We start from the raw sequence: 25,309 nt of genomic DNA on the forward strand, positions 1-25,309 counted from the left end.
TAGCGACATATTTCCAAGTCAGGGTGATATGTGGCTTGGAGGGGAACTTGCAGGTGGTAGTGTTCCTAAGTATCTGCTGCCCTTGTCCTTCAAGGTGGTAGAGGTCACAAGTATGGAAAGTGCTGCCTGAGAAGCCTTGGTGAGTTCCTGCAGTGCATTTTGTAGATGGTACACACTGCTGTCACTGTGTGCCAGTGCCAGATGAAATAAAGTGGGCTGCTTTGTTTTGAATAGTGTTGAGCTACTTGAGTGTTGTTGGAGCTGCACTCATCCAGGCAAATGGAGACTATTCCATCACACTCTGACTTGTGCCTTGGACAAACTTTGGGGGGTCTGGAGGTTGCTTACTCATCACAGGATTCCTCTGACCTGGTGTTGGAGCCACAGTATTTATATGGCAGGCCAATTCAATTTCTGATCAATAGTAATCCCCAGAGGTTTTGCTGAGCACCTTCGGTCTGTACACAATCAGGACCCTGACCTTCTGGTTGCTTGCCATTTTAACACACGATCCTGCCCCCATACCCGCATGTCTGTCCTTGGCCTGCTGCAATGTTCCAGTGAAGCTCAACGCAAACTGGAGGAACAGCATCTCATCTTCCGGATAGGCATTTTACAGCCTTCCAGTTTCAACATCGAATTCAACAACTTCAGATGATTAGCTCTACCCCACCTCAGCCCCCTTTGTTTTCATTTTATAAAATGTTTTACTGTTCCCTACCATTTATTTTTTTATTGTCTGTCTTCATTTTTCTTCCCCCCCCCCCACTCTTTCCCCCTACTTTATTTCCCATTTCCTTACCTTTTCTCCCTTTTTCTCAATTTGACCTCTCTCCCACCCATTCCTCCCCCCTCCCCCCACATCTTCATCTGTCACAGATTTCAGCTTCTCTGCCGTTTGGCCATTCACACCTTTTATTCTCTCTATGGACTGCCATTAGCGGCGTTTTCCCCGGTTTCTGTGGCTATGACTCATCTTTCATTCGCTCACCCTGCAGTATAAGTATCTCCCACTTTCTATACCTTTTAGCTTTGACAAAAGGTCACGTGGACGCGAAACGTCAGCTCTTTATGCTGCCAGACCTGCTGACACTTTCCAGCGTTTTCTCTTTTGGTAACCCCCAGAATGTTGATTATTGGGTGATTTAATGATGGTAATGCCATTATATGTTAAGGGGAGATGGTTAGATTCTCTCTTGTTGGAGATGGTCATTTCCTTGCACTTGTGTGGTATGAATGTTGCTTGCCACTTATCAGCTCAAGCCTGTATATTGTACTGGTCTTGCTGCACATGGACATAGACTGCTTCAGTATCTGTGAAGTCATGAATAGTACTAAACATTGTGTAATTATCAGAAAACATCTCCATGTGTGACCTTATGATGGAAGCTAAGTCATTGATGAAGCAGCTGAAGATGGAAAGGGATTGACTGAGGAAGGCATATAGCTGTCCATTGTGATGATACTGTGTTTTAATACATTTTATGTTTTTGTAGAATGTTTTAAGATTCAGTGTTTTTTTTACAGGGAGTCAGTGTGTCTGGTAAACCTGCAGCTCAGATGCTGGGACAGCAGGATAATCACTCATTTTAGCTGTGTATTATTTATTTAGCAGGAGGCTAATAGCGTGTCATTATTCAATAAAGAGGACCCCGGGGTTTTCTTTGATCAATATAATGGAAAGTGTGTTTAGCTGTACAGGGTCATCTGATCATGAGGTTGATGGGAGGAGCTAGTTTAGTAACAGAGAAACACCTTTCTGCGTTAGTTGGTGACTGGAGCTGCTTAAAGACGGAGGCTGCTCTGAAAATCAAAACCTCTCTAAAAGCTCCAAATTAGAGCAATTATATCTGTGATTGCTAACTATACTTAAAGTGTGTTTTAATTCTATGAGAAATATTGCTTAATTGGAACTGAAATGGTGAAAAATTAGAATTGTTTCCTTTCATTTTAAGTATTATTCAACTGATAAAAGTTAAGCTACTTCAGATTGAGCAATATTTAAACTGTGTAATGGTGAGAGCTTATTTTGATAAAAGATCTCTAATTTGTCAGTAGAATCACTCCTGGAGCAAAGCATCCTTTCCTCACATTTATGATAAATTAAACAAAGTGTTGGGATCTAATCTGACTTCCTAATATACCTTGGGGTTTGGGTCCAGCACCCTAACACCATTGGAATCATGAATTCCAAGTGTCTATTGATGTGACGTCAATAAATATAAGCTGATGTAGATTTAAATCCATACATGTGAGAATTTCCTCACAGCTATTGTTGCTGCATTGTGTAATATCACCAGACAAATAGAGTCAATGATGGATCCATTGCACTTCCAGTACAGCTAAAGCAACTCTGACAACATTCCAATCTCATGGCACTGGGGAGTATTTTGTCGGGTGCAGTTACATCTGGCAGACACTTATCCTCTTTATTTTGGGCAATAACATTTTTCAGTGTGCTGCCACTGTGCTACCCTAAATGATGCTAACTTTTGCACATCAATGTAGAAATGAGCCATAGAAGCCAAGAATGCTCCCAAGTTTGATTCCAAGTTTATGCTAATATTTGGGCTGGTGCAGTGGTTCGCACTGCTGCCTCATAGCACCAAGGACCCAGTTCGATTCCAGCCTCACGTCACTGTCTGTATGGTGTCTGCACATTCTCCCTGTGTCCGCGTGGGTTTCCTCCCATAGTCCAAAGATATGTGGGTTAGATGGATTGGCCATGTTAAATTGCCCCTTAGTGTCAGGGGGATTAGCAGGGTAAATGTGTGGGGTTATGGGAATAGGCACTGGGTGGGATTGTGGTCAGTACAGACGCAATGGGCTGAATGGCCTACTTCTGTACTGTAAGGATTCTGTGATTTCTAATCTGAAATGCAGGAGCGTATGGACACTACAAATGGTTTCAGTCCCTAGGTTAGAGCATGGAAAATCATGGTCCCCATTCCTGACTGACTACAATTAGAAGTTCCTATGTATGGACATGTTGAGAAATGATGTGGAGATGCCGGCGTTGGACTGGGGTAAACACTGTAACCATGTTGAGAAAAACAGGTTTGTCTGTGATTCACACAAGTGTTTACAGATGAGAAATTGTCGCTAAGATGAGACACAAGGGGGCACCTGGCAGCTATGCATCAATACTTCATCAAGAAATTAAGACCTTCAGGGAAAGCAGTCAGCTTCAGGAAGGAGAAGGGAAATGGGGGTATATTGGAGTGGAGGAAGAGTGGGAGAAAGGACTTGGATTTTTCAGTTTTTTCAATAACGATAATGACTTTTTTCATTTTTTGAATATCATTAGGTATACATTTTTCTTTGACTGCATTTCATATTTCTCTACACTGATTTTAGGAGATTTAAATAAGTTTCCATGGAGACTGCACTTAGCTCAGTTAGCTAAATGGCTAGTGTGTAGTTTAGAATAATGCCAATGAGAATTTGGTTTTGGTTCCAGCTGAGTTAGACTTGGAATCCACTTTCGTATATTGCCCCTGAGAGCAGAAGGCAATGGCAAACCGTCACAAACAAAACTGCCAAGAAAACAGTTCAGGGTGAAACATCAGCAAACAGCGATCCAAGGACCTGCCATTGGGTAACACTCATGAATGAATGAAATAAATTTCCCTGGGTCATTCAGACTGAAGAAGCTTATAGGCTTGAGGCAAATGCAAACATGAAACCAGACAATCCTGTTTATTATTAAGGATGGACAACAAATATTGGTTTTGCCAACGCCACTTTCACACCAAGAAATATAATCTCCCACTAAAAACAGATACACAATATAAGATGGACTGCAATATGCACAATTTGAATTTGTTGGCAATGCCAAAAGTTTTAAAAGTAAAGCAAGGAGGCTAAAAAATCACAACTTTATTTTTGTGCTGCCATTTGGAAAAAAAAACTTCAACCAAGCCTTCGTTTTGCGGACTGTAAATGTAGGTAATTTAATTTCTTATTTTGAAATGTTTGCTGCACAAATCACTCAAGACGTGTTTAGTTTTGTCATTAGTTCTGAGATCCGAATGCCAATTCTATGTCAGGGTCCATGAAGGTGAGGCAAGTCTAAGTGAGGATTACTTATTAAATAACAGATTTTTCTCAGGCTCCGGCTGGGATGGTTTTAATTCATAGCGTTCAAATAAATTATTTGAAGCAATTCAAATCAGCTCATGTAAAGTCACCCTTGGCAGTATTTTATCTGAGTAGCTGACAGAATATAATTGGTTAAGTTGTAGAAAAGCAATGAATATAACTAACCTGATGGGCTGAGTGGTCTTTTAATTTGTGTTGTCTGATGTCACTACAGCAAATAGCTATAATGAACCATAATAAATGACATCACAGGATGTGCTAATTGAGCATTACTATACACTTTATTGGTTTGGTATTGAAAACTTATATCGCCTTTTCTAGGCCATCCAGGAAGTCATTGGAAAATTTACCATAAAATACTGCAAATGTAAACTTACCTCAGGGTGGAAATCCGGAAATCTGAGACTGCCATCAAACATTTCATACAGGATTACAGGGATAGGCTCAACGCTGCAGTTAGTTTTATATGTAGGTAGGTAGGTCTTTAAAAATGCATGTATTAGTGTCTGACGTAGGCAAATGCCTGTGTTAAATACAGGTGTATGAACTCCATCTTCAACGTCATTTAGAGCACACCTCATGAAATCCATATCAACTGAAACAAAAATATTCAAGGATTCAATTTTAAAATAAATATACAAAATATCTCAGGTATTGATAACCAAAGATCCTTTGCTCCACAATAATAAGCTTACAGCAAACTCATAACTGGTGACAATTGTTATGCTTTTGGAACTGTAATAAATCATTCCCCTGTTTTTGATCACAATACAAACTGAATATTATACTCAGCAGGCTCTCTGAATCTACAATGTAAACTAATAGGCGAGAACATCTAAGTATGTGTGAAATTATAGGGAGCCACATGATGCAGCGATTAGTACACTGAACATTCACATGGCTAGTATAACACGTGGGTCTGGGCTTGACTCTGTTCTGCAAGAGTCTCATTTCTTACCAAAATAAGCAAGTCTGAGTGCAGGGCCAGCATTGATTGTCCATCCCTAAGTCCTTTGAGACAGTGTGGTGACTTGCCTTCTTAAACTGTTACATTCCATGTGGCACAGATACATTTACCATGTTGTTAGGAAGGGATTTGCAGTCTTTTGACCTAGCAACAGTGAAGGAACGGTGATATATTTCCAAGTCAGAGTGGTTTGTATCTTGGAGGTGGTGTTCTCAACAGCCTGCTGCCCATCCAACTAGGTGGAGGTTGTGGGTTTGTTGAAGGAGGTTCGACTTCTCTATATCAAGGAGAATTGGTTAGACTCCCTTGTTGGATTGATTATTGCCGATTTAAGCTTTATTGTTGCTACAAAGGAAGTGGGGTTGGAATGGGTGGGGATGTGTTGGCAAGTGGGAACTGGAAGTGGCTGAGGATGACTTTGGAATTAACAAAATGGAAGTAGCCGGAAATTTGGAGAGTGATTATGAAGGTTGGAGAGTCTAAAGCAGCCTTAGAACACAGGTGACTAAAGGGAGATTTAATAGAGATGTTCTAAATTATAAACGGTGGTGATAGTGCAGATACAGGGAAGAACTTCAGATAAAAGAACCACATGGGTTATGAGGGGAAAAAAATAGGCCATGAATTGTTATGATCTGTAAGTACTGAAAAGGTGAGGGTCAAAAGGCAATTAGATGTTGGTTTAAATAGGAAGCATTTGGCAGGATGATGGGGAAAGAGCAGGGGAGTGGGACTAATTAGAGAAGTCTTTCAAAAAGCCACCAGAGGCACACAATGAGCTTCTTTAAATGCTTTATGCTTCTTAGACAATTTACATGGTGGGAGTTGTTTCGGGAAGACAAAGTGACAGCAGAAATGGCAGGTGAATCTGAGATGGAGGTTGAAATCACCGAGGATGAGGAATTGCACAGTGGAGAGGCTGTAGGAGAAGAGGAAGAAGGATAGCCAATCTCATTCACCCTGCCACCACTGCCAGTGAGAACGGCGAATTTGGCGCTCAGCCAAAACTACATTCACTGCAGCGGGACCGGAGAATCCCAGCTGCAAATGAAGTTGGACAATCCCAGCGTTTGTTCAGGGGAGGATAGTTATCATCCAGAAGCCAGGTTTCAGATAAAACCAGGTTGTCAATGTAACCATCCACAATGAGATGAAAGCCTTATTTTGGGTGAATGGTCCACCTGGAGGTGGCATGATTGGGCCATGAAATGAAGGAAAAAGGGAAAAATTACCCCAGAAAAGCTAAAGAATAAAAGCACAATTAAGTTACAAACTGTAGACCACACTAGTATACCCAACACTTCCAATTCTAACATTTATCACCCTTATATCCAGGGAACATTCTTCAATTAGTGCTATATAATAAAAAGCTTAGGGTTACATGGCCAGGAATAGTGTCAGTGGAGTAAATTTATAAGTTAGGGCAGTTATCAGCCCCATGTTAACAAAACGGGAACACTTTAATTTGATCGGTTTGTGTGAGAATTCTCATATAAATCAAGACAATCTCAGATTGTAGCAGATGAAACTGAGACCAAATTACAGAAAGAACATTCGTCGATGAGGTCAGTTGAATATGAGGTGTTTATAGCTTTGCCTTATGAAAATAACAATGTCTGAAAATGATATCTACTAATGAATAAACAATGGGCCTGATTTTACCAAAACTTCGCGCCCGAAATCACGGTAAAGTTGGGCTTCGGGCCTTTAACGCGATCTGCACCCGAATCCGAGCAGATCGCGGCTTAACTGACACCTGATTCGGGCATGGGTCCGGCACGTGCCCGAATCGGGTGGCCCGACGATTTAAATACATTTGCATGCATTTAAATCGACTTAATGAACCGCGCGCCCAACTCTACCGCCAAATCCCACTTTACCGTCTTCTGGCCCGATCCGCGTCCGCGCTGTAGTCGACCTGCAAAATAAAAGTCCGAAGTCGCCGCTGCAGCCTCCGAAGAGCGGGGTCAGAGACTGCAACGGCTCTCTGACCCAGGTCATCCTCTGGTCGGGAGGGGAGGGGGGTGGGAGGAGGGGAGGGGGTGTGACGTCTCATCCTCTGGTCGGGGGCGTTCCGCTGCCTGTTTGCGGCTGATCCCTCCTGCCGGAGTGGACGTGTGGCCATGCCATCCCACAAAACCTTCAGGATGAAGCGATTCCTCACTAAGAAGATGAAGCAGAACCGGCCGATTCCACAGTGGATCCGCGTGAAAACCGGCTACAAGATCAGTACAAGTCCAAGAGGAGACACTGGAGAAGGACCAAGCTGGGCCTGTAAAGGGATACACCATCACTGGAACAGTACCAGCCACAGCCATCTCTCCTGCTCTCTTGCCCCTGCAGGGAAGAGTAATCTGTGGCTGGTAGTGTACCAGTGATGGTGGATCCCTTTACAGGCCCAGCTTGGTCCTTCTCCAGTGTCTCCTCTTAGACTTGTACTGATCTTGTTGCCGGCTTTCATGCGGATCCACTGTGGAATCGGCCGGTTCTGCTTCATCTTCTTAGCGAGGAATCGCTTCATCCTGAAGATTTTGTGGGATGGCATGGCCGCACGTCCACTCTGGCAGGAGTGATCAGCCGCAAACAGGCAGCGGAACCCCCCGACCAGAGGATGAGACGTCACACCCCCTCTCCTCCCCCCCCCACCCCCCAGGAGATGAGATGTCACACCCCCTCTCCTCCCCTCCCAGGAGATGAGATGTCACACCCCCCTCTCCTCCCACCCCCAGGGGATGATTGGTCACGCCCCCTCCCCCCCCCCCAGGGGATGATCGGTCACATCCCCTCCCCTCCCACCACCCCCCCCCCCTCGACCAGATAAACTGGGTCCCGCCCCCCCCCTCCCCCCACCCCCGACCAGACGATGACCGTCACAGAGCCGCTCTCTCCATTTTCTGATTGTTCTTTCTTTCGCGCCCGGGCGCGCTCTGTCAGATTTTTTTCGAACTGCGCATGCGCAGTTCAGTGCTCTGATCGGTCCGCCAGCGCTAAGCCCCGCCCACAGTGTGGATTGGGCCGGAGCCGGCAAAACGCGTATGGGCGGGCTGGAAAGAGGATTCCAGGCGCGGATTTATTTGACGCCCGGATTCGGCACTTAGACTCAAAATGGTAAAATTCCCCCCAATGTGTCTCCATCTACCTCCATGCATTTGCGCCTCAGAAGGTTCAGTAAAAAGAATCTTGATCTCAGAACTTTCTGTCCCTTCAGTCTCCGAATATTCAACTGTGTTTCGAACTAAGAGGTAAACACACAAAATTAATTATCAAATTATCAATTATATTTGAACAGACACCATTCTCTGAATTTACTGATTATGAATCCTGTAACCAATCCAATCAATGTCCCTTTATGTTTGACACTGGTAAATAGGATGGAGCAGTTTGAACCTGCTAACATACAAATGCAGGGAAAACATTTGGAAAAGCTGATTAATCGTTTCAAATAATCTGTGTCAGCTCCAAAACAATGTAACAACTTTAAAATTTACAATTCGGAAATAGTTATGTAAGGTCCATTAAACATCCGGGTTCAAAGCAACTGAAATTCTATTTATTTTTTACAACATTATTTTAATTTGTGTGTGTGTGCGTGAGAAAAAGAGTGTGAGTGAGTAGCCTAGATTTTCAAATCACCAGGGTTCCTGTACCTCAGCGAAAGAGTTGATGGTGATCCCACTCCAGTTGGCTGCCCTACATCCATTTAGCAAAGGGTAAGAATTGTGCCTTCAAAACTGCCAGCTAATGAAAGGGATGGCAGTGCTCTGGTCCCAGCAATGCCACTGGGGGTGAAACATTGAAACTGGGAGCAGGAGTAGGCCTTTCAGCCTGCTCCAACATTCAATGTTGTCATGGGTGATCCTCTACCTCAATGCCAAATTCCCACTTTCTCTCCATACCCCTTGATGTCATTAAAATCTAAAAAAAAATCCATCTCTTTCTTGAATACATTCAGTGAGTTTGCCTCTCCAGCCTTTTGAGGTAGCAAATTCCACAGGTTCGCTGTCCTTTGAGCGAAGAAACCTTGCTTCATGTCAGTCCTAAATGGTCTACCGCACATCCTGCAACTGCGTCCCTGGTTCTAGATTCCCAACCAGGGAAAACATCTTCCCTGCATTAGTCTGTCTAGCCCTGTAGAATTTTATATGTTTCAATCTGATCTCCTCTCATCCTTCTAAGCTCTAGTGATAAGGCCCAATTGAACCAACCTCTCCTCATAGAACAGTTCCACCAACCCCAGTGTCAGCCTAGTAATTCTCTACTGCACTCCCTCTATGATAGAGTATCCTTTCTTAGGTAGGGAGATCAATACTCCAGGTTTGATCTCACCAAGGCCCTGTATAGCTGCAATAAGGCATCCCTACTTCTGAACTCAAATCCTCCTGCAATGAAGGTCAATTTGGGGCTAAAGGGATCAAGGGATATGGGAGGAAGGTGGGATCAGGATTCTGAATTTGATGATCAGCCATGATCAAAATGGATGGCGGAGTTAAGGGTTGGAGTCTAGAGCAAATTTTATTCTCCAAATACCAATATAGCTGCAGCCATTTTGACTTCCATTAGTATTGCATGTCCACTTAATCATATGTTTATCTTGATTGGGTCTCTAATTTGGACATTGCTATGCAATTTAATTGTTCTAAATCAGATGTAGATGGACCTTCCAGGGTGTGAACTCTCCTGGATACCAACCTATGGATTGTTTTTCTAAATCTAGGTCTTGTAGGGCTGCCAGGACAACTCCCTCCCCAATGTTTCCACGGTGCTACCATTCCTGCTGGTTCTGTCCTGCCGGTGGGACAGGACATAGCCAGGAATGGTGATGGTAGTGTCTGGGACATTATCTTTAAGGTATGAGACACCGTGTGTATGATTTTGGCACAAGTCCTCAGATGTTAGTCAGGCGGACTTTGTAGGGTCAACAGGGCTGGCTTTGCTGTTGTTGTTTTCAGTGCCTCGGTCGATGCGAGTGGTTCGTCTGGTGGAAACGTATTTCACCTAACCTCTCCTCCAACGTCTCTTTCTTTTTCAGACCAAACTTGTGCACAACAAGCGAGAGGGAGCCCAAGCTGGGAGAGGGGCAGTAGAGATAACTGACTTCGCTAAGTTCAAAGAGGTTGTTGCAGAGCTTGCCGTCGAGGATCGGGATCGCTCCTGTGGAGACGCAGAGCTTGGTCTCTCACAACAACCTCGTACGGATCTCAGCTCCATCACTTTAGCCAATCCTGCAATTCATTCTCAGTGCAATGAACTCTGAATTAGCTTCAGCTCATCAACTGAAGCTGTCCTTTTGTGTTACTTAGGTATTGGCAGACCTTTACAGCTAACCAGCTCTGTTACAGAGTCCCAGAAGCTCTGTCAGAGAGTCAGTGCAGACTCGATGGGCCGAATGGCCTCCTTCTACACTGCAGGGATTCTATGACTGTAAGCATGTCTGAGGGTGAGGGAGCTGGGGAAGAACTGTCAAAGCGCCCGGCCACACCCTGCAACAGCGCAAAGACTCACACCTCAGTGGGCGCAGCTCAAGGTTAGCATTGGGGTCACTTCCTGGAGAACAGCTCACAGACATGTCCCCACAGCAGTCGGAGGCAGGAACAGCCCAGGTCTCTGGCACTCGGAGGGCTGCTGGAGACCAGCCACATGCTCGGTTCCAGTCAGACGATGAGTCTCTGGAAGTCACTGCCAGCTCACTGATGGAGATCCAATGACAGCGAGCGAATGGAACACTGGGCAGAGATTCAACAGTCACTCATCAGAGCAGGACGCAGGATGCAGGAGTCTCTCTGTGCTTGATCTAAGGTTGTGGTTCTGACATTCGAGCACCTTGAGGCCTCCAGATTGGCAACCACCACGGAGACCTTGTTCCAGCAGCTCCTGCTAGATTTGCGATCAGCCATGCTGAGCCACAGACTCTGGTGGGCACCATCAGGATGTAGGCCACATGGGGACCATGCACCTTGACCTTCCCCCAGGTGCCCTTCTCCTCCAAGAGTCAGGCCTGGGCCTCCTGGGACGATGCAGGTCAGCTGGACACCCTGGGGGCTTCCGCTCAGGATACCGTGAGGGTGTGCGGCCACTCAGAGTCCCCTCTGGCTGTGCCTGCACCAACTCCAGCAGCGGCAGGCACTGAGGGTGCTACTGAGCGGGTGACCCTTAAAACGCCGGGTCCTGCAGCACTCAGGCCAACAGAGGATATCCGCCAAGGTCACCGCAGGAGTCAGGACGTGGCTGCCTCCCCCCCTGCTGCAGAGCTCGGGGCTGCACCAAGTTGTTTGATTTGATTTATTGTCACATGTATTAGCAAACAGTGAAAAGTATTGTTTCTTGCGCGCTATACAGACAAAGCATACCGTTCATAGAGAAGGAAAGGAGAGAGTGCAGAATGTAGTGTTACAGTCATAGCTAAGGTGTAGAGAAAGATCAACTTAATGCAAGGTAGGTCCATTCAAAAGTCTGGTGGCAGCAGGGAAGAAGCTGTTCTCGAGTCGGTTGGTACGTGACCTCAGACTTTTTTATCTTTTTCCCGATGGAAGAAAGAATGTCCGGGGTGCGTGGGATCCTTAATTATGCTGGCTGCTTTGCCAAGGCAGCGGGAAATGTAGACAGTGTCAATGGATGGGAGGCTGGTTTGCGTGATGGTTTGGGCTATATTCACAATCCTTTGTAGTTCCTTGCAGTTTGGGCAGAGCAGGAGACATACCAAGCTGTGATACAACCAGAAAGAATGGTTTCTGTGGTGCATCTGTAAAAGTTGGTGAGAATCGTAGCTGACATGCCAATTTTCCTTAATCTTCTGAGAAAGTAGAGGCGTTGGTGGGCTTTCTTAACTATAGTGTCGGCATGGGGGGACGTAAAAAGATGTAGTGGTAAGATTAGGGAAGTTAAAAAGTTTTGATGTCGCCTCAGGATCACGGGAGCGCTATCACTGTGAATAAACTGCACTTTTTGAAAACCATTCCATGGGTATGTGAAGTTAATGCTCAGATGAAAGCATTTTGGTTTGGATCTTTGCAATCCTCCAATATTGAGGTTCAATTTTCCCTTTTAAGATTAACACTCACTTAATGGCAACGTCAGTGTGTAATTCTCTATTTGGAGTGTATGATGGGTGTGTTCTCAACCCTTAGTCATAAAATCATTAAATCCGTACAGTGTAGAAAGAGGCCATTTGGCCCATCGAGCCTGCATTGACAACAATCCCACTCAGGCCCTATCGCTGTAATGCCACGTGTTTACCCTGCTAATCCCCCTGACATTAAGGGGCAATTTAGCATGGCTAATCAAGTTAACGCACACATCTTTGGACTGCAAAAGATAGGAACGCCACAAGAGATAGGATTGGCTGATGAGGGCTCATCAGACATGTGACTCTCTGCGTGAAAGGGACTGAAAGGGTTAAGAATTATACAAATTAGGTGGATTGGCCATGCTAAATTGCCCCTTAGTTTCCCAAGGTGTGTTAGCCATGGTAAATGCGTGAGGTTACGGGGATAGGGCAGATCTGGGTCAGATATTCTGTTAGAGAGTCAGTGCAAACTCAATGGGCCAAATGACTTCCTTCTGCACTTTCGGGATTCAAGATTCTAAATTATAAGGTCACAGAAACTGCGAGCTGCTAAATTCCCAGAGACAAAAAGGGGAATATTCCACGGGAATTGTAGCGGGCGAGGGGCAGTTCATGCAAAGGTCCATTGACCTCAGGCAGGGATTTTCCAGTTTTGGGGTGAGCGTGGCCAGAAAATCCTGCTCAAAGAATCACTGAGAAACCTTAGCTCAAACCTCCACAGATAACAGTCAAGCACCATGAAACCTCCAATTACAAGGGAGGATCTAGTCCCATAGTATCACTATGCAGCCGCAACTTGTGTGTGTCCGCTAAGAACAGGGAACAATAGGTAAGGGAGTTGATACACTACTGGTCGAGCATATTTTTATCATACTTAATGTCTGGAAGTTAACAGATAAATAGAAAGAAATATGTGCTGGTGATGTTATAATTAAGTAGATGTGCTCAAATTGTAATCGGACAACCAAACTCATACATTATACAATCCTAAATATTAGTTGTGAGTGGATATAGATAATCTCTGAACAAATGTACACTTTTGATTGGCAGATGTTAATTGTTTGCAGTTGAGCCGAAGGGAAGTGAGTGAGCCCCTAGTGGCCGGCAGAGTTCCTTGCTATAGCACGAATAAAGATCTTAAACGTAAACTCTGGAGCTGGAATTTTACTGCCCCGCCTGCCAAGGGAGTCGGAGCGAGCGAGGGGTGGACAATGGGAAGGTCTGTTAACCTTGGGCAGGATTTTACAATTTCAGGAAGAGTGAGCCTGTAAAATCCCACCCTGAGTGTCACCTGGTCAGTTACAATAGTTGAATAGCTGCAAAACTTCCACATCACTGCTTATCTGGGTTTCCTGACTGATCGTGTCCCAAACCAAAACCTGCATCTGATAGCCCAAAAGCTAAAAACCCAATTTCCCTTCCTACGCCACACCTTACTGAAATAACCCATTGTCCCTTCACCAAATTTAGATATATCGACAAGAGTTAGGAATACTCAGACAGCTACTTCCCAGCAGTTAGCATACAGGTGGGATTTTCCCAAAGAAATTCTATGTGCTAAATACATGTCAAGACGAGAGTAACTCCTGCCAATTTTTTTAGTGTGATTTTCAGAATGAATCTCCCACACTCTGTGCTTACAGAGCGCCCGAGCATCATTCACTATGAAAATCAGTGGGCAGGGCCTATTCCCACTGGAGAGGCTGGCAGCATATCGCTGAGTGGGCCATTGCTCATGCGCCGATCTGTCAGAGCCGGCCTCCTGATCGCTGGCCAACCCAACAACCCCCCATTGCTGCCCCTCTGACCCCCCACCCCCTCGATTGTTGGCCTCCAGACCTCTCTGAGCCAGCCCCTATATCCCCACCCTTGGCCAGCCTTGACCACCGTCCTCCCTCCCTCTGCCATCGATCCCTGTGCAGAGTTACAGCGAGTCCTCCCACCCCCACCAATCAGCCCCCTGATAGGCCCGCCTCCAAGAGACCCCTCCCCCTCTGGCCCCTTGACACTGCCCGATGCCTGATGGACAGTATCCAGTTTGCACCTTGGGCAGTACCAGGGGGCCAGGCTTGTACTGCCAGGTTGGCACTGCCCAGGGAGCAGCCCCCCCTTACCCATGACCACCCGGGGAGGGGGGAGGGCTCAATGGTTTCTCTTCCCTCGAGCGGGGTCGGCCGCTTGTTCTCCATTAATGGGGAGCGGAAGTAATCCCTGCTGGAGTGAAATACTCCTGTGTGGGTTGGGGGGCACACACTAGCGAGCCTGGAGAATTCAGTTCCAGGCCGATGCAATTGCAATTTGGGATGCAAATTGTAATTTCAATATCAAACTCAGCTCCGCGCCGATTTCCGGTGTGGAGTTGATAACTCGAAAAAAACTTTACTGCGGAGATGTCCAGAGGCCTGGACACTCAGCGGGAAGCCTGCTAAACAGCCTCCACTAATGTCTCCTTGCACAGTGTGCTGCTGGAGCAGCACAGCGGGCTGGCAGAATCGCTCCTGACACCCTGAGTGCTGGTAACCCGGACACTCCACATTATATACCTGTGCAGATTCCCGGATTGGACAGCATTAACTTTCTCACTCAGGGAGCTCATATTCTAACAGGTCCACTTTGTGGGCCTCGTTAAATTCATTACTTCCCTCCTCCTCTCGGGCTGAGAGACCTTGGTGGGTCTTTCGTCTTGTGAGTCTCTTGTGGAGTTTCAATGCCGGGTCCGATTCTCTCAACTCGATGTTGGAAGTCGGTGGGGTGTAGTAGACTGGAGCTCGCCACTTTCATCTTGACCTCGAGGCACGGCTTAATTATCCTCCATGGGCGGCAGGAAGTCAACATGGTTAACTCTGCCACGCCTATTTCAGACGCCGAGGTTCCAATGACCTGAGACAGAGGGCGGGAGTCGGCGAGTCCCAGAATTCCTTCCAACCGTCCCAATGTGCTGAGTATAGATTGTTCCAGCACAGCCTGGGGCTTAATGGCTTTCAAATACAATGCCTATTCTACCCTTTGGCTCATTAACCTCTACTAGCATTTGCTAGAGGATTGCACAGGATGACTATTCCCCAAATGGCAGTCTAGTGTGTTGATATGAATGGTATGAGTATGAATTGTTGAATATCTCTGGGAATCCTCGTCTAGCTGAGTGTAAGTAAGCGTGACTCGTATCAAGTTTTGAAAACGAGAGTCCTCCTGCCAACATCGTGTATTTATCCAGCTGTAAGAAACAGTTTGTTTAAATCCCTGAAAAGGCAAACTGATCCATCTGGCTTCAACAATAGTAAAATCGGTGCTGCCCATTCCGCAAAATGGGCTGGTATGACGGTCCCGTCACGCACCAGGCTCCGGATTTCAGTTTCAACATTTTCCAATGAGGCAAGTGGTACTGGGCAGGCCTTGCAAAATCACAGAATCACTTCCTGGTCAATATGTAAGGTTGCCTTGGCTCCTTTGATAGTCCCTAGGCCTTCCTGGAAAACTTCAGGCTATTTAAGCAGAACTTCACGAAGGCAGCCATTCTCTAGCTGAAAGATGTTCAGCCAATCTAGATGGATCTCTCGCAACCAATTTCGCCCCATTAGATTTGGGCCCAAGCCCAACACTACTAACATGGGTAACCAAACCAGTTGACTTTCATAGGAGACAGAGACAGAGGTTTTCACAATTCACAAAGATTCCCCTGTATAAGGTCTCAGTCATGCTGAGGTCTTGATTAAAGTTAAGGGTTAAGGGTTGGAGTCCAGAGTGAATTTAATGGAACACTGATTCTCCGACCACCAGTACAGTACGGCTGCACCCATATTAGCCCGATTCTGTGACCACTGATACGGCCACACCCATATCAACCTCAATTATTACAGGATGTCCAATTAACCATGTTTATCTTGATTGGGTCTGATTTGGACATTGCTATGCAATTTAATTGTTTAAAATCGGATGTAGGTGATCCTTCCAGAGTGTGAACCCTCCTGCATACCAGCCTAAATGTAGATCTTGTCAGGCTCCTTTGCTGCTTTTACTCTACATACCGGCAACAGTTACAACGCACTCTCAGGCGGGATTCTGAAGGGACTTGTAACCGTTTGGTCGAAGTTTGGCTTTTCTTTGGGGCTGCGCTGTGGGCAGATCTGGAGTTACATGTATCTGGATACTTCCTGAGTGAGGCTATGTAATCGCCTGCAATCTCATGAGAATAAAGGTCAAGTGTCTTACCTGGAAGTAGATTGAGGCTGTATAGCCTGCGGAGGTGGCTACTGTAATGTAGAAGATGAACAGTGTTCAGTTTTGTTGCAGCCCTTCTGTATGATGCCATGATACTTGAAATTTCATCTGGTGTTGCTTCTTTATTCTGTTTCCTCTCTTGCACCTTTTCTCCTTGTATGGAAACTAAACTCGGCAGCAATTCATCATTTTCTATAGAAAGATCATTTACAAAGAAAAATGACAAATGTTATGGAAAGAGTTAACTGTGAATGATATGTTCTTTTGATCAATTTAGATGGTTAACTGTATCCTAAAAAGGATTATTCTAAATTAACTTTGGAAAAATGTTGTTTAGAAAGAGAGGAATGGAGGTTATATTACAAAATACTAGAGCTCTAAAGAAGTCATACAGATTTAAAACATTAATGCCACAAATGCTGTCAGACCTGCTGAGTTTTTCAACCATCTTCTGTTTTTATTTCAGATCTCCAGCATCTGCAGAATTTTATTTTGATTGTCTGGATATTGTCCAGGTCTTGCTGCATTTGGACATGAGTATCTGAGGAGGTGGGAATGGTGCTGATCATTGTGCAATCATCAGCGAACATCCCCACTTCTGACCTTATGATGCAGGGAGAACATTGATGAAGTACCTGAAGATGGTTTGGCCTCGGACACTCCCCTGAGGAACTCATGCAGTGAAGTCCCAGACTGAGCTAACTGACCTTCAATCGCAACCATTTTCCTTTGTGCTGGGTATGATTCCAACCAGTGGAGAGTTCCCCCACCAACTCCCATTGACTTCACTTTTGTTAGGGCTCCTTAATGGCACTCCTGGTCAAACGCTGCCTTGGAGTCGAGGGCAATCAATGACTTTCACCTCACCACTTGATTTCTGCTCTTTTGTCCATGTTTGGACCAAGGATAGAGCTGGATAGGAAGGAGCTATTTTCCTATGTAGAGAGGTCAATATCTAGGAGACATTCATTTGAAATGATTGGCAGAAGGATTAAAAAGGAGTTGAGAAAACATTTTTTATCCAAAGGTTGATGGGAATCTGTAACTCTGCCTTGTAGGGTGGTAGAAATACTTATATATGCACTTAACATGCTCAGAGTTATGAACCAAGAGGTGGAAAGAAGGATTCTATTGTATTGCCCTCTTTCAGCTGGCGTACTGCGATGAAGAGGCTCTCCATCAAATGGTCAAAGTGGGAAAAGACCCATCCTCATTCTATTTTCACAAGGATTGGCAGAGGTTCACACATCTGCAATTATGGAGGCAGCTGGACATCTAAATCACCAGCTGCCTCCACTGAAATGGGAGTTTGATAGGCCAGGAGTGTGAAATCAGGAGCGTGCAGATTAGAACTTGGTGGATTCATTTGGATAATCAGGATACAACTTTGGAAAGGTAAGGTATTCCTTTGGAAAAGGTCCTAGGACACCTTTGGGAGAGGTGGGGCACCCTTTGAGATTGTTATAAATGAACATGATGTGCATTTTTCTATGTACAAACTCATTGGAGCTCTCTAACTGTCAAAAAACTGACAAGCTGTCAAGAGACTTTGAATGCTATCATGGACTGACAACTGTCAAGGAGCTTTCAAAGGATTCCAGGTGAGTTGGCGTAGAGGATGTAATGGCAAAGGGTGGTGGGAGGGGGACATGTGTCGACAGGCTCAACTTCCAATCCATCCTGCCACCAAGGAATGAAAATTGGAAGTGCGTGCAGCCATTTTTAATGGTTGGGTTTACAGAGCCAGGATTTCTCCTGTTTCTATACACCCTGCCCTGTCCTTCCCTTAGCTTACTGGCTAACACCAGTGCCTGTTGCCAGCTTTTGTCTGAAGGTCCCTAGAGTCATCAGCAACAGCAGTGATAAGTAAGGAAATGGCATAACTTGCTGGGACATTTACATTCAGCAAGTGGCAACCAGTGGCCATCCAAGTGGAAATGAGATTGGCAGCACAGCACCTGGCCCCATTGTTCCAATTCACCCAGCCTGTCCACCACTCTTCCATTTGATTACAGATAGGATAGCACAGGAAAAGCTAGCCTGCTGAGGCCACAAGGAGCAAGCCTGTTTATTAATAACAAGTTCACAAAAGCACGAGTTACACAGTAGAAGATAGAAAAATCTGTTACAAAGCAGAAATCATTAGCAGTTTCTTCAGAATTTCTTGGGTTTTTATATGTTGTAATTGGTTATCCAGCTCTCTGGAATGGGCAGCCTGCCCAACTCCCTTCCTGTCTTTGGTAATAGACACTGCCGCCAGGACTTGGTCAGAGAGCCAATCTGACCTGGTCACTGTGATATTAGTGGCCACCCCTAAAATTTGCCCCCACCCCCATTCCTGCCCTGCTGTGATATTCTGTCTGATAAGTCTGAGAAGCAGTAACAGGTGACTGGGAGGGAAATTTGCTACGGCTCTCCAGGGGGGTTTAAACTAATTTGTCAGGGGGGTGGGAAAAGGAGTTGTCGTCCGGAAGTCAGTGTTGAGGATAGTGAGGTATTGGGGAAGGTATCAAGGTCAAGGGTGGGTACCAGTCGACAGGAAGGTGGGTTGAAGTGTGTCTACTTCAATGCAAGTGGCATCCGAAACAAGGTAGATGAACTTGGGGCGTGGATTGATACTTGGGACTACGATGTTGTGGCCATTACGGAGACATGGGCAGAACAAGGACAGGAATGATTGTTGGGCGTTCCGGGGTATAGATGTTTCAGTAAGAGTAGGGAAGCTGGTAAAAGAGGTGGAGGAGTAACATTGTTAATCAAAGATAGTTTAACGGCTGCGGAAAGGCACTTCGAGGGGGATCCGCACACTGAGGTAATATGGGCTGAGGTTAGAAATAGGAAAGGAGCGGTCACGTTGTTAGGAGTTTACTATAGGCCCCCAAATAATAATAGAGATGTGGAGGAAGAAATTGCTAAGCAGATTATGGGTAGGTGTGGGGGTCACAGGGTAGTTGTCATGGGGGACTTTAACTTTCCAAATATTGATTGGAACCTTTGTAGGTCGAATAGTTCGGATGGGGCAGTTTTTGTGCAGTGTGTGCAGGAGGGTTTCCTGACACAAAATGTGGATAGGCCGACAAGAGGTGAAGCCACATTGGATTTGGTACTGGGAAATGAACCGGGCCAAGTGTTAGATTTGGTTGTGGGAGAGCACTTTGGAGATAGTGACCACAATTCGGTATCTTTCATTATTGCAATGGAGAGGGATAGGGCCGCACGGCAGGGCAAGGTTTATAATTGGGGGGGAGGTAATTATGATGCGATTAGGCAAGAATTAGGGGGCATAAGATGGGAACAGAAACTGTCAGAGAAAGGAACGAATGAAAAGTGGAACTTTTTCAAGGAACAAATACTGGATGTCCTTGATAGGTATGTCCCTGTCAGGCAGGGAGGAAATGGCCGAGTGAGGGAACCATGGTTCACGAAAGAGGTGAAATGTCTTGTGAAAAGGAAGAGGGAAGCTTATGTAGGGATGAGGAAACAAGGTTCAGATGGCTCGATTGAGGGTTACAAGTTAGCAAGGAATGAGCTGAAAAAGGGCTTAGGAGAGCTAGGAGGGGGCATGAGAAGTCCTTGGCGTGTCGGATCAAGGAAAACCCCAAGGCTTTTTACTCTTATGTGAGGAATAAAAGAATGACCAGGGTGAGGTTAGGGCCGGTGAAGGACAGTAGTGGGAACCTGTGTATGGAGTCAGTAGAGATAGGAGAGATGATGAATGAATACTTTTCTTCAGTGTTCACCAAGGAGAGGGGCCATGTTTTTGAGGAAGAGAAGGTGTTACAGGCTACTAGGCTGGAGGAAGTAGATGTTCGGAGGGAGGATGTACTAGCAGTTTTGAATAAACTGAAGGTCGATAAGTCCCCTGGGCCTGATGAAATATATCCTAGGATTCTTTGGGAGGCAAGGGATGAGATTGCAGAGCCTTTGGCTTTGATCTTTGGGTCCTCACTGTCCACGGGGATGGTGCCAGAGGACTGGAGAGTGGCAAATGTTGTCCCTCTGTTTAAGAAAGGGAATAGAAATGACCCTGGTAATTATAGGCCGGTTAGTCTTACTTCGGTGGTTGGTAAGTTGATGGAAAAGGTCCTTAAGGATGGGATTTACGACCATTTAGAAAGATGCGGATTAATCCGGGATAGTCAGCACGGATTCGTGAAGGGCAAGTCGTGCCTCACAAATTTGATAGAACTTTTTGAGGAGGTAACTATGTGTGTTGATGAAGGTAGGGCAGTTGATGTCATATACATGGATTTTAGTAAGGCGTTTGATAAGGTCCCCCATGGTCGGCTTATGATGAAAGGAAGGAGGTGTGGGATAGAGGGAAAGTTGGCTGATTGGATAGGTAACTGGCTATCTGAACTCACCTGAAAAAGGGGCTTGGGGCTCCGAAAGCTTGTGTGGCTTTTGCTACCAAATAAACCTGTTGGACTTTAACCTGGTGTTGTTAAACTTCTTACTATCTGATTGAAGACAGAGGGTGGTGGTGGATGGAAAATTTTCGGACTGGAGGCAGGTTGCTAGCGGAGTGCCACAGGGATCAGTGCTTGGTCCTCTGCTATTTGTGATTTTTATTAATGACCTAGAGGAGGGGGCTGAAGGGTGGATCAGTAAATTTGCTGATGACACCAAGATTGGTAGAGTAGTGGATGAGATGGAGGGCTGTTGTAGATTGCAAAGAGACATAGATAGGATGCAAAGCTGGGCTGAAAAATGGCAGATGGAGTTTAACCCTGATAAATGTGAGGTGATTCATTTTGGTAGGACAAATTCAAATGTGGTTACAGGGTCAAAGGTAGGGTTCTGAAGACTGTGGAGGAACAGAGAGATCTTGGGGTCCATATCCACAGATCTCTGAAGGTTGCCACTCAAGTGGATAGAGCTGTGAAGAAGGCCTATAGTGTGTTAGCTTTTATTAACAGGGGGTTGGAGTTTAAGAGCCGTGGGGTTATGCTGCAACTGTACAGAACCTTGGTGAGACCACATTTGGAATATTGTGTGCAGTTCTGGTCACCTCACTATAAGAAGGATGTGGAAGCGCTGGAAAGAGTGCAGAGGAGATTTACCAGGATGCTGCCTGGTTTGGAGGGTAGGTCTTATGAGGAAAGGTTGAGGGAGCTAGGGCTGTTCTCTCTGGAGCGGAGGAGGTTGAGGGGAGACTTAATAGAGGTTTATAAAATGATGAAGGGGATAGATAGAGTGAACGTTCAAAGACTATTTCCTCAGGTGGATGGAGCTATTACAAGGGGGCATAACTATAGAGTTCATGATGGGAGATATAGGAAGGATGTCCGAGGTAGGTTCTTTACTCAGAGAGTGGTTGGGGTGTGGAATGGACTGCCTGCTTTGATAGTGGAGTCGGACACTTTAGAAACATTTAAGTGGTTATTGGATAGGCACATGGAGCACACCAGGATGATAGGGAGTGGGATAGCTTGATCTTGGTTTCAGATAAAGCTCGGCACAACATCGTGGGCCGAAGGGCCTGTTCTGTGCTGTACTGTTCTATGTTCTATGTTCTATGTTCTATGTGACATAACTGCTTTTGAGTATGGTGATAACGGATTATAGGTCCAATCATCTCATAAAGGACATGGCTTTCCTGTAACAGTAAGTGTCACAGTAAATGCTAATGCCATATTGACATTTTCAAAACTTGCTCGATGAAAAATTGAAAGTGAAAGTTCTTACCAGTTTGAAAATCTTGATATGATGCCAAACTATCCAGAATTACAAATTCATCCAAGTGGTTTTCAACGGCGCTTTTCATCTTTTCTGCATCAACTGCCGTGTCTCTGATTAATACCTGGGCGTTGCCCATTGTTCTAAGGGTCTAACCAACAAACAATAAGTTTAATGTTTATCAGTGTCACAAGTAGGCTTACATCAGCACTGCAATGAAGTTACTGTGAAAATCCCCTAGTCGCCACACTCCGGCGTCCATTCAGATACGCTGTGGGAGAATTTAGCACGGCCAATGCAGTTAACCAGCACATCTTGGGATTGTGGGAGGAAACCCACACAGACGCAGGGAGAACTTGCAGATTCCGCACAGACAGTGATCCAAGGCCAGAATCGAACCCGGGTTCCTGGTGCTGTGAGGCAGCAGTGCTAACCACTGTGCCAACATGTAGAACTCATACTTATGTTGCACCCTTACTCAAGTAAAACATACATTCACAGGTACATTATTCAACAAAATTTTCCACTGGGCAGCATTCGGAGACAGTAGATGGGGGAGGGGCGGGGGATCGATTTGATTTGATTTGGTGTGATTTATTATTGTCACATGTGTTAGTAAAAAGTGGTGAGGGTGACGGGAGTTTCTTAGTCAACACGCATCCATGGACAAGCCAGTCCTCACAGCCCCAACCGTATTGGGGGGGGGGGGGGGGGGGGGGGGAGAGGCTTTCCCCTCCAGTGTTTGGCACTGGAAATTTTCAAACACTTTTTCTATCCTACCTGCTGAAGCTGCAAGGCCCCTGCTTGGCTCAGCTGTGTCCACCACTCCTGGTGAGACTGCTGAGGTGCCAAGCCCTCTGAATGGACTGGCTGCTCATGGGGGCAGACTGCCAACCTGAAGAGGATAAAATCCCGGTGGTGTGCTGAGGACATACATTCCTTGGTAATGTTGGGTCAATCTCCCAATTGACAAAATTCAGCCCAGTCTCCTGGCTTCCTGCAGCTGCCTTGTCACTGATCTGACTTGAAGGTGGTCAAGTACAACTTTCTTACTGCTTTATATATTCTTTCAATACATGCAACCCATATATTACTTCTGGTGAAGAATTTCAGAAATTGTGAGATAGCATGTGAAACTGGCAAAGTGCACCAGAAATATTTCCCATGTATGAGTGTTGGGGTATCCTGGAGAAACATAGAAAAAAGGAGCAGGAGGAGGCCATTCGGCCCTTCGAGCCTGCTCCACCATTCATCACGATCATGGCTGATCATCCAACCCAACAGCCTAATTCTGCTTCCTCCCCATAACCTTTGATCCCATTCACCATAAGTGCTATATCCAGCCGCCTCTTGAATACATTCAATGTTTTGGCATCAACTACTTCCTGTGGTAATGAATTCCACAGGCTCCCCACTCTTTGGGTGAAGAAATGTCTCCTCGTCTCTATCCGAGACTGCTAGAATCCTTAGACTGTGACCCCTGGATCTGTCTTCTTGTTTTTGCTTCCAAAGTGAATAACCTCACATTTATCTGTTGAAATTCCAGTGAATTATTTTGTACCCTGTCTCCAGACTGATCAGAATAGTCTCAGCAACTCACATTTATGAAAATAATTAGCATATTGTGGTCTTCCACACAATACAGGTCAATCTACAGTGATTTGGATCTCACAAGGTTAACTCAAATTAAATTGCAGTGGGACATCACTGGTAACATTAGTATTGTTACATCGAGACCATTGGGTTTCACATATCATGAACTTCCTATTTAACTGGAAGTAATTTCTGTTCATCCAAGAGTGAAATATCAGATAAAGCAGACTGACAATTTGGTGACAGTGATAATTGATTTTTTTTCATGGGATGTGGGTGTCGCTGGCTGGGCCAACATTTATTGCCCTTGAGCAGGTAGTGGTGAGCTGCCTTCTTGAACCGCTGAAGTCGATATGGTGTAGGTACAACTGCAATTTATTTATTAGTGTCACAAGTAGGCTTACATTAACACTACAATTAAGTTACTGTGAAAATCCCCCAGTTGCCACACTCCGGCATCTGTTCGGGTACACTGAGGGAGAATTTAGCATGGCCAATGCACCTAACCAGGACGTCTTTTGGACAGTGGGAGGAAACCGGAGCATCCGAAGGAAACCCACGCAGTCACGGAGAGTTCCAGGATTTTAACCCAGTAACAATGAAGGAATGGTGATATATTTCCAAGTCAGGATGGTGTGAGGCTTGGAGGGGAACTTGCAGGTGATGATGTTCCCAGGTATCTGGTGCTCTTGTCCTTCTAGAGGGTAGTGGTTGTGGGTTTGGAAGGTAATGCCTCAGGAGCTTTGGTGAGTTCCTACAGTGCATCTTGTAAAGTCCAAAGTGTGAGAGCTGCACCGGAAAAGGTGATGACATGTGCCACTGTGATGTTATGGATCCTGGGAAGCCAGCTTGTGAGTTGAGATTAAGAATGACCAAAGTGTGAAATAAACAGGTGGTTGACTGAAGTGTCTGACAAACCCTTGTACTTGAATACGGGATTTACTGCCATGATTTTAATGCCATGTCCATGCAGCAGGGACAGAGTGTGTCCCATTATAAAGCCCATCCAGGTTTCAAATCCACTCAGATCACCTGCAGTGGAAAGAGTGTCATGTTCCCAGTATCTGCCCATAACATCGCTGAGTTTAGAGTAAACTCTGGGATCCAAGAGAAGGCACTGAATGCAGTAATCCAGTGGAGACGCCCCATACCCCCCTCAGTCCTTTATTTAAAACACAGCATCTCAGAATCACCAGTTAAGATTCAACAAGATAGTGAACAGAGAAAGGAATTCCAAATCTGTGAAGTAGACATTAGATGGAAAGAGTTACGAATATGTGAACTGTTTCCACTCTGTTTGCAGTGACATATTTGGATTTGAAGGGGTTAAAAATGGAGTTTTGGATATTCTTGGTGTGCAGAAAGAAAAATGAATTCAGAGATGGGAGCTGTAGACTTGGTAAACAGAGGGGCATGAGGTGGAGCAGAGTTGAAGAACTGAGAGGAATCAAGCACATCTAACTGCGCTCAAGCTTAGACACAGGGTAAAGCCCGGACGAGCTGTCAAGTTGCTTCCTTGGTTTGTTAGTATAATTTGTCCTTCTGATTAAATGACTTTATATCTCTCCTGTTGCCTTATTGGTTTTATTCTTGTTGAACTACATCTGAGTGAGCCCAAATTATTATGAAGTGGTGACCATGCAGCCAATCAGGTTAAAACAATTTTCTGACAGGTGAGAATGCATGTC

General features: G+C 45.4%; 1 protein-coding gene across 1 annotated transcript in view; it reads right to left on the reverse strand.

Moving 5' to 3' along the window:
- Positions 1-25,309, reverse strand: part of LOC144507661 (cilia- and flagella-associated protein 54-like) — a 191,603-nt gene that overhangs the window by 29,853 nt on the left and 136,441 nt on the right. The window contains exons 22-25 of the mRNA XM_078234818.1: positions 22,038-22,179; positions 16,341-16,541; positions 8,208-8,303; positions 4,479-4,696 (exon numbers count right to left, since the gene is read on the reverse strand). Coding sequence (XP_078090944.1) covers positions 4,479-4,696; positions 8,208-8,303; positions 16,341-16,541; positions 22,038-22,179 — 657 coding nt within the window. The remainder of the gene's footprint in view (positions 1-4,478; positions 4,697-8,207; positions 8,304-16,340; positions 16,542-22,037; positions 22,180-25,309) is intronic.

Source organism: Mustelus asterias, chromosome 19, assembly GCF_964213995.1.
Source record: "Mustelus asterias chromosome 19, sMusAst1.hap1.1, whole genome shotgun sequence".
Classification (NCBI taxonomy): Eukaryota; Metazoa; Chordata; class Chondrichthyes; order Carcharhiniformes; family Triakidae; genus Mustelus; species Mustelus asterias.